Below are 16,560 nucleotides of genomic sequence, written 5' to 3' on the forward strand. Positions count from 1 at the left end.
CACCATTAACAGCCCCAGCTCCCAGTTCTGCCACCCGCTTTGCACGCAGGGACCCGTGCGACCCCTGAGCTTGGGTCTCACTGACTGCGGCTGGGGTGAGAGTTCAGCAGGTAAGAGGGCCGGCAGCCGTGCTGCAGAGGGCTTCTCTGCATGCCAGGAGGCTACCGGGGCTCTCCTTAGCCGCCCCCCAAAGACCAAGCCCAGACGAGTGCCACGCAAAGCTCCTCCGACCCGGCCCGGCCCCACTCGCCCGGGCCGGCCCGCCAGAACGGCAGGGGGCACCGTCGCCCGCGCTCCACCGCCAGCCCAGGGCCGCGTCCTTCCCCGCTGAACTTACCACGCAGCTCCCTCCTCCCCGAGCCGGGCAGGAGGAGGGATGCTATTGGCCCAGCCGGCCGCCGGCTCCGCCTTCCTCGCGATCACGCGGCCTCGCGTTCGGCTTCAGCAGGGCGCGGCCCCCTACTTCGCGGCCGGAAGTGGTGATCGGGGCGGTTGGGTGTGGGCTCCGCTGCTGGCCTGTGTGCGGCCCTCTCCCTCTTCGTCCCCCGCCCCTGTCCGCCTCCCGCCATGCACCCGCGGCGCCCCGAGGGCTTCGACGGCCTGGGCTACCGCGCGGGCGGCCGGGAGGAGTCGGGCCCCGGCGCCCGGCCCTTCGGCAGCGCCTCGGAGCTGGGCCACTGGGTGACCAGCCCGCCCGACATCCCCGGCAGCCGCAACCTGCACTGGGGGGAGAAGACGCCGCCGTATGGGGCGGGGACCCCCCTGGGGGGCGCCGGCCTCAACGAGGAGCCCAACCTCGGGGCGGGCGGCCCCGGCGCCGGTAAGGGAGGGCCCGGCCTGGCGGCGCAGCCGTCTTCTTGCCGTTCCACTTGTCCCTCGTTTGTCTCCGGCCACCGCCCTCCCCGGGCGCCGCCGCGGCGTCCGTTTAGCGGGTGACCCGCTGAGGCGGGCAAGGGCGAGCAGGCGGCGGCCATGGGCTGTGCCGCGGCCTGGCCATGCCCGTGCGAGAGCCTCCCAGGTTTCCTGGTGCTGACCTCCACCGTGCCCGGAGATGCGTTGCAGCTGCGGGCTGGCGATGCTGAAGCGCCAGGGAAAAAGTCCTTTAGAAGAAAGAGGACCTGTTGCACTCTAGCACCTGCCTGGCTATATAGCACCACATAGTTAACCGTAAATATGATTTGAGAATGCCAGAATGCACCCTGCAGCTTCTAGTTAAGTGGTGTGTGGTCAGCTCCCCATTGCCCATGTAGACAATATCCTACAGAAATACTCCATCTTCTGTAAGGGCAGGAAGTACCTTTAGGTCTTACAGTATGTTTTGTTATTTAGCCAGTGTTGATGTTTCAGACTTTGTGTCTTCTAGCTGCTTTACTGTTACATTGAAAAAGTACAAGGGGTACAGCATGAGCTGTTGAAATGAACCCCCCCTCCTTGCATGATAGTGAAAGAACCGTGGAACTGGTAGAATTTGAGGAAGCAACTGTGTTCAATTCTTTTCCACTAATCCTTGGGAAACTGAACAGAAACCCTCAGAAGTACAATATCATCTTATGTCTTTGTGAAATTGAGGTGAATTAAGCAAAACTTGCTAAATCGGGGCTATTGAACATTGTCTCCTTTAATTAAAAGGGTGTTCTGGTGCAGTTTATATACACCTAGGTATCAAAGTTTCATGAAAGACATTTATTTAAAGTTGAAATGTATTAATGGGTGAGTATGCTCTTTTTTATTCTGCAGTGCAGTGTTTTTGTTGAGGTCATATAGTGAGTACAACCCTTAGCTGGACTTTTCATCGATGCAAGCACTGCTTAAAGCACTACTTAAATATTCTTGGATTCTACCTTTTTTTTTTTTTTTTGACCTATCTACTCATGGTGGGTATGTTGATACTGCATTTTGGAGGACTGATAAGGAGTTGCTGTATTGCTGAGTCCAGCTTCTGCAAGTGAAGAGAGTCTTACCTCTGGAGTGGAGAACCCTCTTAGGAGGGCTGCCACTTCTGTGGGGAGCTGCACTGAAGTTACTAGCATTACCCATGCTTACAGCCAGCTTACACCCTCTAGACTGTAGTGCTGAACATTAATTTTCAGTTGCCTTTACAGTTCTGATGCTCTTCTTAAAATCTCTCCCGATAATTCCCAATGTGTAAACGTCTGTTTGGTAGCAGACAACAGAGAATTGAACCCATTACTCTTGCTGCAATTTTAACTGTTCTTTAGTAACTACAGTTTTGCAAAGGAGTGGAGATAAACAACTGACTTGAAAATTCATATCATGTTGATGTTCGTTACGTCATCAGTGGTGTTTTGTGTTACTTTTCCCAAAGTTTCTTTCTTTTAGTGTTTTTGTTTTTAAAATCAATTTCACCTCATATATCTAAATTTGTTTCAGAATTATTGTAAAATGTCATACATGCTAATTTTTTCAGTGGTTGGTTTGAGTGAGTTTTTTTTAGATACTAAAATATTCTCTTGTTTTACTGTTGACGTTGTAACTTTTTTTTTCCCCTGTATCTGTTTTAAGACAAGAATAATTTTAGTTATAAAAGTATGTAGAAATTCCAATGCAGTCCAAAGTGCAAATATTCCTGGGGGAATAATTTTTTTTATATCCTTTCTTGATGAGTTGCCATAAATGTTGTTGTTTAGTGCTTGTCATTTTCTGAAGAAAGTACAGTATAAAATTAGTTTTTTCAGATTGTCTGTGTGGCATTTTCTCCTGCTTTGTGATTATCACTGCTGTATAAACTGTTTTCATTTTTTTCAGAGCAGTTGAACAGATTTGCAGGCTTTGGTATTGGCCTTGCAAGGTAAGAGTTGTGTAATAATTTTCAGTGATAATGAAGTAGTAAAGCTGTAGTTGTTTTATGATCCCTGTGTGCACTTTTGTGTTGTGTTTTTATGCCAGTAGACTTACACAATAGAAATGCCTTTAGAAACCTACTACCTGAAATCCGTTTAAGTTTCTGTTTTCTTGAACTGAAGTGTTTCTCAAAATTATATAATCAGCAGTGAATATAAGAAACAGTGTTTTTGTACGGTATGCCTAGGATGTAGGTACTCTATCAGGGCAGTCTGAAAATAACACCAGAAAACTGTTTTTACATTTGCCAGTTCTATTAATATTTTTAGATAATGCATATCTTTTCCTAAGAAGGTGAAAATGTCTTAAAGTACATGATCGAAGTATCCTGGAATGGTAATGTTGATCTAGCCAAGTGGTCCGATAACCATTTTATTCTTTATTATGGTGACACTGATTATTGATGGTATTTTTGAGAAAGTGGTGGACTTTAACATGCGGAATAACATTTTCAGAGCTTAAATTGTCAAGTGTAAGGATCATGATAAGCTTAGGACTTTTTCTAGGATGCCTGCTCAATCACACTCACCTGATCAGGTTTTTCTTGGTCAACATACTGATGCAACTTGTGGAAGGATGGGGTTTTTTTGTCTTGAAAAAGTTAAGACTAAAAAAAGTTTTACTCCTTGTTGACCTGAATGTGAGACTTCTCAGAGAAATGTGCTTCTCTTTTCAGAACATGAGAGTACTTGTGTTACTTACCCAGTTAGACCAATGTGGGAAACTGTGAGTTGAGGTTCTTATAGTGTACTTCTACTTAAAGAGGAGGACCTTTTACTTGACCACCAGCCTGTCCTGCTCCTTACCCTGTTGTTATCACCCATGATGCCCATCAGAACCTGTTTTAACCAGTTTGACTCACTAAAACAGAAGACAAAGTCAATGAAGGAGCTGGATTATTTTTTGCTGTTTCAGTTAGGTTGATTTACCTGGGAGCTGACTAGCTGTGAAAGCCAGCAGACACCAGCTAACTGGACCAGAGAGGGAAGGGATAAAGAAGAAGGACTAGGAATGACCATTTTTGGCAAGTAATGAGTTGCTTAAATTGGATCATCCCATCTCATAAAACTGCCTCTCTCTCTTCTCCCACTGCTTCCCTTGCAGTGGCTCAGCTTGCTCATTCAGATCCCTTGATGACCCAGTTTGTTAAAATAGAGTTTGGGGGGGGGGGGGGTTGGAGGGAGAAGACCTAGCCCTCCCCCCCCAGGTGTAAAGAGTTGTTTGATTTCTTTCCAACCTTATCAAGGTGAATGAGCTCAGGAGAGTACCAGCAAAGGAGTGGAGCCATAGGGTAGGAACATGTTGATCTGCTTCAGTAGCAGAAAGATGTTAGCATGGCTCAGTTGTCCTTTTGAACCGTAGGCTTTGATTTAATCGAGCATGACAAAGTTTTCCACATCCTGAGCACCCTGGCCGCTAGGACTAAAATGAGCATGTGGTTTTGAGAAAGAGAGGTGATCCACATTGTATCATTGCTGAGAGCAATTCTCCCTGTTTCTGCCTTTGCATTTGTACCAGACCACTTGTCAGACATGCATAGTTCAAGTCAGAAATCTTGTAGAAAACACCCAAGAAAAGGTTAGGTTTTGTGAGGTTTGTTGAGTTGGCTACCAGGAGGGCTTAATAGATAGCAGCTAGAGTTACGGGGAAAGTTTCACCTCTTTTGGTAGTAGCAAACTACTAATCAGTTTAAAAGTTACGAAACTGCAGACTCAGTTTTCTGTGTCAATTAGTACTTGTTTATCCAGAGTAAAATCACCATAGGAGACCTACCCCAGATGATGCTGTAGATTGGTGGTCAAAGCTGTTACTTGGGTTGCTTAGACAAAGCCTGGAGGTTTTGCTTTCTAATCCATATCCCATGTTTGAACCACATACAGGTAAGTACTCTGATCACTCAGGCACTTTGAGATTAAATGAGAAGTTTCTCTGCATGGCTGTGACCAGAAATCCGACTTTAGAACTGAGAGAACTTTCCTATTAAGGTTTGATTGAAATACCATTTCTGGGGGCAGAAGGAGAGTTGGGTTTAGGCAGTAGCATTTTCTGTTAAAAAAAAAGTCAGCTGTTAGTACCAGTCCTCTGGCCCTGCTAAGGAGAGTCTTGATTAATAATGTGGTATGCGGAACTAAAACTGGAAACTAATACTTCCATAATTCTGGCTCTGGCCTGTTTTGTTCCCTCATATTTTGCGGAGGGAAAGTTTAAGAAGTTTTGTGCTTTGTTTTGCCTTAAAAATACATACATACTCTGGGCTTTTTCATAATGAATGTATGTGTCAGGTTTTTTGATACTTGTTCCTGTATAGTAGTGGTAGGCTATCAGACAGCCATCCAAAATGCCTCATTAATTTGTTAGATGATATATAGTTTTTCCAAATACTGATCTAATGTTGTTAGAGAAAAATAACAAGCCTTTTCTAATAAATTTACAATGGCTTCCCATGCTTTAAATACACTTTTCTTTTAAAGCCTATTTACAGAAAATGTGTTGGCACATCCTTGCATTGTTCTACGTCGTCAGTGTCAGGTATGTCTTTTGTTACTTCTTCCAGTCAGAGCTCCTATGTAATGTGATATTTCTGTGTTTTCGTACTCTGTAGAGTATAAGGAAGCTTTACAATGCTGCTACATTAACACTTTTTTGTAGCATACAGGGTCTCCATTCTGAAATTTAACTTATCTTGAACATTCTTACTCATTTTTGTTTGGGCGGTGGAAAAAGAATTACAGCAAGTAAGTGTTTCAGAGTCTGCAGAGGAACGTCCAGATCCCCACTTACAAGCAGGATGCTTTGTTTCCAATATTCTCTAGTTTATGCTTGCTTTATTGTTTACATTTTCAGCTTACAAATACTTAAAAGTTCTGTCTGTTTACCTAAATTTCAGTGAGAATTTATTCATATTTTGGTCACTTTAGCTGAACTTTACAAAGATAAAGTCCTTATTTTGGAAGTGCTTTTTCCTTTAGAGTTGTAACATCTGCAAGTGTTTTTATAAAACTGTCATTTATATTTCTAACAGGTTAACTATCATGCTCGGAATTATCATCTCACTCCCTTTACTATTGTCAATATTATGTACAGCATCAATAAGACACAGGTCAGTATTTGGTGTCAGGCTGTATCTGAGCAGTGAAGGTTACTATAGCACATATGTACATTGACATCTTTAACTCTTTACGTAGCTGGTGGTTAAAAACATGGCCGATGTAAGGGTGTGTTATTTTTATGGTTGCAGAAATGTTTCAAGATCATTGTAAATTTTTTTTAAAGTATAGTATTTAGTGGGGAAGATTTGCAGGTGTTAGAAAACAAAAGGTCCCTGAAACTAATTTTTTTCATTAGGATCCTAAAAAATAATTAATCTTTATGTGGCTAAAGAGATTATCCAAATGACTTCTTCCAAACATAGTATTGCATGAATTTCCAATTCTGCATGGAAATGGCAATCCTGAAACTCAGGTCAGAAGACAGTAAGAAAACACTTTCTGGATTTCTTAAGGATATGCTTTAACATCTCAAGCTCATTTTGTCCATAGAAAATGGTGTTAAGTTTATAGTACAGAGTATTAACAGTGTGAGATATGCCTCCAAAATTGTTGACAACTGTTAGAAATTATTGAAGAACAAAAGTTTCTTCAGAGTTGAAAAGTTAGTTGTCCCCTGAATTTGGTGATAGTTTAATGGTAGAATTGTAGCCCTGTGTGGTCTGAATTTGCTGAAATTTTATAAAAATCAGTAAGTTGAAAAGATTTTTATGTTGCATATTTCAAAATACAGGGTCCAAGAGCTCTCTGGAAAGGAATGGGCAGCACTTTCATTGTTCAGGGCATAACTCTCGGAACAGAAGGCATCATCAGTGAATTTACACCTTTGCCAAGGTATTGCATGTTTTTTTACTGATTTTAACAAATTGATCATCAGTTGTTGACTTATATTCAAAATGTTAGAAATGTAAGGCTGTTTGAAAAATTTTACTTGATTAGAACAGTCAGACATTCAATAGGTGTTTTCAGCACAGTGTTGTTGTCTTGGCAAAGACAACCTTGTAATTAATATTGAGAGACACTTTCTGGGAGCTTTGTACGTTTGGTATGCCTGCCTACTGGTCTGAGTATAGAAATAACGTAGCAAATTGGTCTTCAGTATAATTCCACTGTAATAAAAGAATTAATAAGGTTTTTTTTGTATTTTGTTTTGTACTGTGTGGTACTAGTAAATACCATGTCTAAAGTAAAAAGTCCTAGTTTCATTAATCTAAGTACAGGAAACTTACAGGGCTAATGAGCCAGCACTGACATCTTGCTGAACATTTTCACTGTCTTCGGTAGGTGAGAGAGCAGAATGGCCTGCATTAGTAAATGAGAAGACATGGTAAATAAAAGTCTATGTGGCTGTCAGATTTGTCTTCTGTCCTCCTTCACCAACAACGATATGTACGTTGTTCAGTATTCTCATAGTAAAGGGGTTACAACTAAAAATTAGTGACTTCATTTAAAGAGATATTCACCATTCTACTTCACTGATTAGTGAGAATTTTTTATTTTGATTTGTGACTCTGCCTACCTTTTATGCTGAACTACAACTTCAGGATTATAGTAAAACATTGTGATGTCTTCCTGCTTTGAAGTACAAGTCTGATAAAGAATTTTTGCCTGAAGACTTTTTATCAGTGTTTTGTTTTGTAATGGTCCAGTGCTAACAGTTAGGGCTGACAACTGTAATAATATAGTCAGTTTTGCTACAGACATTTTAAGAGTAAGTAGTTTATGTGAGAGAGTTTATTATATAAAGTAACTAAAACTTTTAGTGAAATGCAAGAAGACTGAGATAATCAAAAGTTAGGAAAAGGTACTTAACAGTGGCAGGGCACACATTGAAGCCAGTAAAATGATAAAGACCTGTCTTGGAAAATATATTAGGGAGGCAGGCAAGTAGTTGGGTTTAAGTCTGGTTAAGTTTGAATGAACCAGCGGGCTTGAGAATTGTGTTAGCTTTCAGAATGGGTGAGTGCCTGTTCTTAATGTGTGGACAGAGACCAGGTACTTCGGGGGCATGGAAACTGACCTGATTTTAAAGATAAAATGTAGGCAGGTTGAATCAAACTACTATTATGTTGTATACATGCATATTAATAAAAGTAAGTCTTTGCAGGTTCTGGCATTCATCAAAAGCATTAGCAAAAACATTTCATACTTAAATTGTGTGGAGTGTGTATTTAAGCTTTTTTGGTCAGCTCTGTCTTGTATGTAACTGAAATTCCTAAGCATACACTTTCCTCCGAGTGTGACTTGTTCTTGTTTTTAGATACTGCTGTTAGGGGATGCTTAAGTTCGTGAGATGTGATACAGTGTTTATATTTTCATAGTTCTGATTTCTGTCCAGTGTGAGCAAGGATCTTCTTGTGGGCCAATTGTTCAGTAGTTTGAAAAGTAAGCTGGTGCTGCTGCCAAAGGAAGCAATCCTTTCTGCTAGTACCTGCTCATTCCTTCCTCAGTGCTACCCTCATCCTTGTGCCAACGCTGTATGTGAACAGTCACGAAATGAACTGGATTGGGGAAGTGATACGGCTAAAATGGCTGTCTTCTACGTGTGCCACACCATGCGGTTTTCTACTGGATGCTCTCCCTTCCTTTTTAATGGTAGCATGCATGTTTGGGCTGTCACAGGGAGGTGAAGGTTATTGCTTATAGCAGCAGTGCCAGCAAATCTGATTTAAAAGGTTATTTAACTACATTATCAAGCTCCAAAGGACATAAGGAAGTGAGATGTCAATTCCAATTCTGTATCATAATACCATAAAAGAATCCCTTGTTTTAGGAGAGGGACCCAGAAATGGATGTTAACATTTTTGTGGCAAGTTAAATGCGGTTCTGTACTAGACAAACTCATTCCATAATTGTTCTTCCACTGCAGAACTAGTTATACCTAGTGGATTGACAGGTTATGCTTTCACACATTAGTTTGGCTGGTTTCATTTTCTACATCCTTTAAGTATTATGGCTCAGTGAATGTGATCTAAGTGTCTGAAATACATAATGGTAAATGATCTTCCGTTCCTCTTTAGTGACTGACCTATGTATTCAGGAAAGTGATAGCTACTAGTAACACACAATTCTTCAGAAAGAGTAAAAAGTTTCCTTTCTTGGATTAGAGTTTTTGTAACTACAGGCCATGGGTGGTGAGTGCAATTCCTGGACAAGAATTGAAGCGGAACACTTTATAGCTTGTTACTAAAAATGTGTAGTCTAGTGTGTCCAGCATTTCAGAGAGAAATGTATCTACCTCATAACTAGCGTATTAACCAAATGTATGATAAATACATTTGGTATTTGAATGTTATCTTGAGATAGGTGGGATTATATTTTCTGTCAAGTGGAGTGTAATTAACCTTTACTGTTCATATTTTGAAGTGTGCAACTAGAAAATACTACTTTAAGGGGATTTTTTAAAGTCACCTTTGTTAAACAGATGGGTTTTCTTTTGTTTTACCAGCATATGCTAAAGACTGCTCATAAGCCAAGAGACTTAAGTCTGTACAGAATTACTCTGCGGCTTCTATTGTATTTGATTTGGTCTTGTCTAACTGTGTCAGAATGTGATTTAGGTTTTCAGGAAAGAAACAACAACTGGGTAAACATAGCTTCAAAGAACAGAAAAAGTATAACCAAACCGAAACAGAATAAAAAAAATGTATGTTGATAGAGGAAGGCTACTGAGATTTTTAAATAATCCAATATTCCCTGAAAATGGCTTTAAGAGTTAGTACATAAGAATGCAAAATAAATGCAAAACAGTAAAGCCAGTAGCTGTGAGAGCTACAGACACCTCATTAATAATTGAAAGCTTTTTTGATAGAATATCTAACAGGCCCAAATAACATCTAAAAGTTAAGTGTGACTTATTAAATGTGTAGCTGATGTGTCTTTCCACTACGGGAAATCCTGCAACATAAACCGATAGTAGAACACCAGTATGAAAACTAGATCTTGACACCCATGGAAGAAATGCTTGAGAATAACATGTTCTTATCCATATTAGGGTATATACTTTTCTTTTTAGGGAGCTTTCACATAAATGGAACCTCAAGCAGATAGGTGGACACCTTCTACTCAAAGGGTAAGTATAGTATGTGTTATTACTCTGTCTTATATATATTTAGTAGTTTTATTAATGCCTAGATAATTAGTTTAATCTGCAGCTATAATTACTTGACAGGGTGCAAATAGTAATTTTCAAGTTTTGATTTTTGAACAATCTTGATTGCATACACCACTTTCACAGGTTATTTTGTCTTACCAGATGGCTGTGTCTGTATGGAACCTGACTAATTTAAAAGATTAGATTCTTTTAATAATTAAATTACGATACCTGAGAGACCTGTATCAGTCTGGTCACATGAAAACAGAATTTAACAGAACTTCAGACTGTAGTTTCTTAACTGGTTGATGTGCGTTTTAATAATTGAGTTATGGTTTGTAGTTTTCTCTCAGGTGTGACTTGGTAGATAACTTTACCAACTTTCAGGTGCATATTTAGCTAAAATTACAGTATTGTCATGACCTTAATTCGTATCTTGTTAATTTCTACAGTTTAACACATGTGATAGCGATGCCTTTTTATTCTGCGAGCCTGATTGAAACTGTACAGGTAACTTATATATATTTACAACATTTCAAAAGATCCTGTTCTTCTCTTTATACATTAGATTATGTGGAGAAGTAAGTCTTTGGCTCTGGGTTCAGGTTTATGTTGCAATAGTTGCATTTGTTTTGCCTGAGGCTGTATGACTTCTTAACTGAGACAAAAAGTATTTACTATGAGTATATTAGTTGTACTATCTTAAGTCTAAATCTAGAATTAGAAAAGACATTTACTATAGATAGTTGGAATATATTGTATATGAAATAAGGACAAGTTACAGCTATATGTTTTAGCAGATAAACCATGAAGAAGTTTTTCTCATGTAAAGGTTTTAAAAGGCTTGCTAGGCAAGTTGTTGCAGTGACCCATTCCCCTATAACAGCTATAAAGCTTTTCCAGTAGTTCAGCTTTCTTTTTCTAAAATACTGAACTCTGCTGTTTCAGGACTGCTTTCATTTAGTCAACTTCTTGCTTTTAAATTTTCATCTAGTTCTTCCTTAGTTATGAAAATAAATATCTGGACCTGTCACTTAGGATACACTTTAACTTGTTCTGTAACTGTACAAAGTAACCCATAGCACTGTATTGCAGATTGTCTTACAGTGAATTGTTGCATCGCTTTCTGGAGAAAGAGACAGGGTTTAGCTATGCAGAAGTGGTTCAGTGTAATTCTTCCAGCTATCTCTATATAATTAGTTGCTCTTAATTAACATGACAGTATCTTTGTGCAGTTAATGGAACTCTTACTGTAAAGTGGGCTCTCAGGTGGAGGGTGGTACAGGATAGTCACTCTCATGCCATTCAGTCATCAAAATGATAATTTTCATTCATAGCATAGACAAATTGTAAATACTGTCAAAACTGATTTAAATCCAGCTGTTTAAACCGACGGTTCAACTTCTGGTGTACATCTACAAAATGGTGATTTTTCTGTGGAGAAGAGGCAAACCAGACCATCTTCTATAGTTTCAGCATGTACTTTAGAGGCAGGTACTCTTAAGGGACAGGATTCTGCTCTGTGCAGAGGATCCAAACTTAAAGGAGCCAGAAGGTACTAGGAAGGCTGTTCTATCTGAACTGGCCACATTACGGACTAACAGGACAGGTGAGATTAAACATCTGTGTATGGGGGCATGTAGATAGGCTCACAACCACAAACTCACATTCTCTAAAGTTACTCTATTTAAGAAACCCTCTTCCTCTCTCCTGTTGAATTATTTTGAAAATAACGTTTCATAAATCCTGCCTGAGTGCATCTCTGAGTTTGTGGAAGCCTTGGGAAGATTTAACAGCTCTCATACTGGGAAGCTGACATAGGAAATTCTTTTATGTCCTGGGGAACAGCTTTAATCCTGGAACTAGAAACAGTGGTAGAACACTGTTCATGTTTCTTGAGTTCATAGCAGGCCACAGAATGGAATGTTGTATTCAGGTATCTTACTGCTTGTAGTTTTGTCTGAAAGGATGTTATCTGTGTTGTTGGACATGGGAACATATTTACCAATAAATGATAAAAAAACAACATGATTTAGAGCCTGTCTTCTGTTTGCAAAATAAGTAATAGTTTCTTTGCTAGAAAGCAGCTTAATAGAAAAACAATCAAAAAGCCAAAACAGCATTTCCCCCAGCCCTTTAGATAGGTCATCATCTCTGTAAAGCATTACTATGAAAAGAATTCCACTGAGATCTGAGGGTTTTAGGCTTAGCTGTGTGGAAGCATTTTACTGAGTAGGTGTATATATGCCGTATGAAATTTATTCTCCAGTTCCTGGAAGCATCATAATGACTTTGCTTGTTAGAAAAACAACAGAGGTAATGATAACATCTGTGAAGATTTTATTTATGCTGTATTAATTAGTGCTGGGAGGCAACTTGGCTTATCAGGTTTACGTTATATTCCTGTGCTGCAAGAGGACAATGACCAATAACAAACTATAAAAGTTAAAGACTGGGATTTGTTACGAACAGGTTTATATTAACTTTGACTGTCTTAATTCTGATAAACCATACTGTGCAACAGTATTAGTTTGACACACTTCTCCAAGTAAATATATGTAATCAAAATAACCGTAAATGGTAGAAGTTCGTAGCTGTCACATTATTGTTTCTGTCTTTAACATTTCAAACCACATGGTGGCGTGTTTGACAAAAGCACAGTTTTGAAGTGCAGTGACTATAAGGTTATGGGGGAGAAGAGGATTCAGTAGAGGTTATGATGCTTAAATTGTACTTCAAGTCTGGAACAACTTTATATTCTCAAGTGTATGAACAAGTTTCTCTTCTGCGCAGACTGACCATGAAGGCTTTGCAGGCTGTTAGTCCTTCCCCAGAGTACTGAGGAATGTTCAGGTGGTTTATCCTGGCGTGAGGTCAGGACACAGCCAGCATGGACTCAAAGACTTGGGCATTGAGGAGAACTCCCAAATCCTGAATTTTGGGTGTAGTAGAGATGGTAGAAGACTGAGTTTTTATAAGCATTAGAAGGGGAAACAATGTCTTTAGCTTAATTGTACAGTCATAGGTGGAGTATAACAGACTAAATAATTGCTAAGTGAATTCTTTATTTTCACTACATGAACAAAATAATTAGCTCTTTTCTAAGAGGCAACATGGGTAAAGAGTGCTATTTTAGAGGAAACTAATGTAACGGAAACGTTCAGAGCTGCACCTGATCAAACTAAAAATGATCTTTCAGCTTAACTTTAGTTTTATGGAAGTCTTTATTATGCACATTCAAGTTCAGAGACTAGAGTTATAGTCCTTAAAGAAAAGGACTTTTAAATTAGATAAATACTTCCTGGCATTTTGGTCCAGAAGTAGGCATTTTCAGTACATGAGTGTTTTGCAGACTGATACTTTCAGCAATAGGCTTGAAGCTGAATTTCTTTGGTAGTAACACAAATAACTGGAATGTGCATTAAATAAAGGCTCTTTAAGATGGCTTCGTTTTTTAAAAGCAAGTTTACTTGAATGCTACTAAGAGTGTTAGAGCAAAGTTTATATTAATATAGCTGTATAGATACAATAGCATGCAAACATTTAACTCTTAAAAAGTTCAGCAGTGATACAGTGTCAAAGTGGATGTCAGCATGGTTATGAAATGGGCAGCACAGGTTGTAACTATTCCTTTGTGCTTGTAGAGCGAAATAATTCGAGATAATCCTGGCATCCTGGACTGTGTGAAAGAAGGAATCGGCAGAGTTGTAGGCATGGGAGTACCCCATAGCAAGCGTCTCCTTCCTCTGATGGTCTTGGCTTTTCCAACTGCTGTACATGGAGTTCTTCACTATGTCATCAGTTCTATCGTCCAGAAGCTTGTTTTGTTTGTTCTGAAAAGGGATAATTCCCACAATCTTCCAACTGAGAGCTCCGCTTCTGTGCAGAGCATGCTGGATGCGTATTTTCCAGAACTTATTGCTAGCTTTGCTGCTAGTCTTTGTGCTGATGTCATGCTTTACCCACTGGAGACAGTTTTACACCGCCTTCATATTCAAGGGACACGCACAATAATTGACAATACAGACCTTGGCTATGAAGTGCTTCCAATCAATACTCAGTATGAGGGAATGAGAGACTGCATAAATACTATAAAACGGGAAGAAGGAATGCTAGGTTTTTATAAAGGATTTGGAGCTGTTATAGTACAGTATACCTTGCATGTGGCAGTTTTACAGCTTACCAAAATTATTTACTCAACACTGCTTCAAAATGTTTCTTAATCTGTTCAGGCGTGGATTTAGCACAGTGGACATGATCGACGTACTAACCTAATGATTGTTTAAAATGGCTTAGAAAGTGAAGCACTGTAAAATAACTTGTTTTAAAAATGGGGATATAGATTCCTAAGTGTAATTTAAAAAGTACTGTTTAAATCTAAAATTACAGACACAAATAGAATATATAATGTGCAGTCACACACAAGGGAATCGAATTTCAAATGTGGTTGGAGTGAGGATTTACCTTTCTTCTTACCAGTTAACTGACTTAAGGAATGCATATGAATTCTTAATATCTGCTTTAATAACATCACATCTGATATTTAATTCGGACTGCTAGCCAGTTCAAAGGAATTTATTTTCATAAGTTGTAAGAACTTGCAAGTGGGAGACTAATGGGTTTACTGGTCTTTTAAAAATGTTTTCAACTTCACTGTTAATGGAGCTGTGAGCAAAATAGAAACTGTAAAAGTAACTTAAGTAGACATAGATGTCATAATATACAGGTACATAGAAGACTTCTTACTTTGCTGCAGTGTGGCAGAAGATGACGAAGAGGAATCTTTTGCTTTGTAAGAAATAACAAAAATTTGGGTTTGGGCAAAGTTGCACAGAATGCAAATTTGGCTGTCTTGCAGTTTGTTTGCAAGGCTTACAGTAACTAAAGTGTGTGAATAAAGCTACTTAGAAACTGATGTGTGCATGTGTAAGTGCCATTTTTAGCCGGCTTTCCACTCATAACTTCAGGGTTTAGTTTTACTCTGCTACTTCATATAAGAGTAGAATAGTCTTACAAATGTATGTAGTATCAGTGTTCAAAGTGTATAGAAAGCAGAAATTGGCTATTTCTAGAGTTTCTCTTTTGTTAGATCAGAGAGGTATGTACACAATAATCTACTTACTATTTAGCACTGATGTCTGGTCATTTAAAGTCTCTGCTGGATTAGATACTTCGTGGAGCAGAATTAAGTCTGTTTATGTGCAGGCGAACTACTGAAATGTACCATTTTTGCCCTCTTCCCCTAGTAAATCGAGACTTTCAGTCTGAAAATGGCTTCTGACCATTCTAAGTAACTTAGTCCTTCTTGGGTTCATCAGTAAATATGAAAGTTGGGGAGGAATGATTTTTAGCAAATAAAACAAGCATGTGGAGAGTTGCTTTTAAATTAAATGAGAGGCTGCTGCCTTTTTCACACTTTCATGTGGCAAGTCTATCTTTGTGAATACTGTAAATTTATGTGTATTTTAATGATTAATCATTGTATAGTAGTTAGCACTTATGGAAGGTAGTCATGGCAAAATAATGAAAAGGTGTTGCTGTTCATAAGTTGTGACTTTAAATCATTTGCAGGTCTACTTTGCTATTATTAATTTAACTTCGATGTATTTTAAATGCATAAGTGTTGAAAGTATAGCAAACTTAGGAACTGGTTTTATTTTGAAATATTGTTAATTGCAAATTTAGTGTATAGAATGGAAGCAATGAAATAAAATGAGAATTTGCTGTAAATATTTTGAAGTAATTCACTGAAGAGGCAAGTAAAGGAATCCTGATTTGTGTGTTATATTTTACTGTCTAGACTTCAGAGTGGCTTTTTCAAGTTCCTCAACTTCCCTAAGTGTAAGTTGAATGTAAGTTAATGTTGAATTAAACTACATGCAAGAACTTGGGTAAAATATTCAATTCCTGGTTTGTATTTTTAAAGTTTTTATGAGTATGAAGAGAGCCATATCAGAGACTCATCCAGATTGGAAAGGATCTTGGCAGGTCATCTAGCCCAAATTCTTGCTCTAAGCAAGGACTACATTGACTTCAGACCAGATTGTAAAGGCCCTTGTCCATTCAAGTTTTTAATTCCAACTTCTAACACATAAAACCAGCCTTTTCAAAGGTGTTAAATTCAGCTGAAGCCAACTATTCCATCACAGTTGCCTTGAAGTAACTAAGTGCATGTTGGAGACCAAAACTTGCAGATATATCAGTGAAATTGGGCAATAATGTTTTTCTAGGAATAAAATTTTAGGGAAGGCATTTTGTCATACAACATGGAGGACGTGCCTTTATATATTCTGCAAGAGGGAAGATAGTGAGTTCTCGGAACAGCACTAGATATTGTGCTAGAATATTAACTTGTGTCAAACACTCCTGCTTCCATTGCTGAGAGTTTTACAGTTCTAGTCTATGCCAGAGTCTCAGATCTCTAACTTTAAGAGGATGAGAAAGAATGGTGTCAACTTACAGCAGCTGTTCTGCGGTGGAAAAGCCATTTGCTTTGGGCTATTCTTTTTTGGTCCTCTTCCCATCAGTTAGAACGAACGTGTTTTGATTCCCCATGTA

At 39.0% G+C, this 16,560-nt stretch overlaps 1 protein-coding gene across 3 annotated transcripts; it reads left to right on the forward strand.

Moving 5' to 3' along the window:
* Positions 1–567: 567 nt before the first annotated feature.
* Positions 568–15,816, forward strand: SLC25A46 (solute carrier family 25 member 46). Of its 3 annotated transcripts, none has more exons than XM_059833741.1 (10): positions 568–820; positions 1,389–1,396; positions 1,524–1,535; positions 2,769–2,809; positions 5,334–5,391; positions 5,885–5,962; positions 6,643–6,743; positions 9,925–9,981; positions 10,455–10,512; positions 13,647–15,816. In XM_059833741.1, exons 1-10 carry the CDS (start codon positions 568–570, stop codon positions 14,223–14,225), a joined length of 1,245 nt encoding a protein of 414 aa, XP_059689724.1. In that variant the 3' UTR covers positions 14,226–15,816. The 3 variants fall into 3 exon arrangements, with proteins under 3 accessions (XP_059689724.1, XP_059689725.1, XP_059689723.1); XM_059833742.1 differs by having other exon boundaries at positions 13,890–15,816; XM_059833740.1 differs by lacking the exons at positions 1,389–1,396; positions 1,524–1,535 and having other exon boundaries at positions 2,767–2,809.
* The last annotated feature ends 744 nt before the right edge of the window (positions 15,817–16,560 follow it).

The sequence above is a fragment of the Gavia stellata genome, chromosome Z (assembly GCF_030936135.1).
Source record: "Gavia stellata isolate bGavSte3 chromosome Z, bGavSte3.hap2, whole genome shotgun sequence".
In the NCBI taxonomy this organism is placed as follows: domain Eukaryota; kingdom Metazoa; phylum Chordata; class Aves; order Gaviiformes; family Gaviidae; genus Gavia; species Gavia stellata.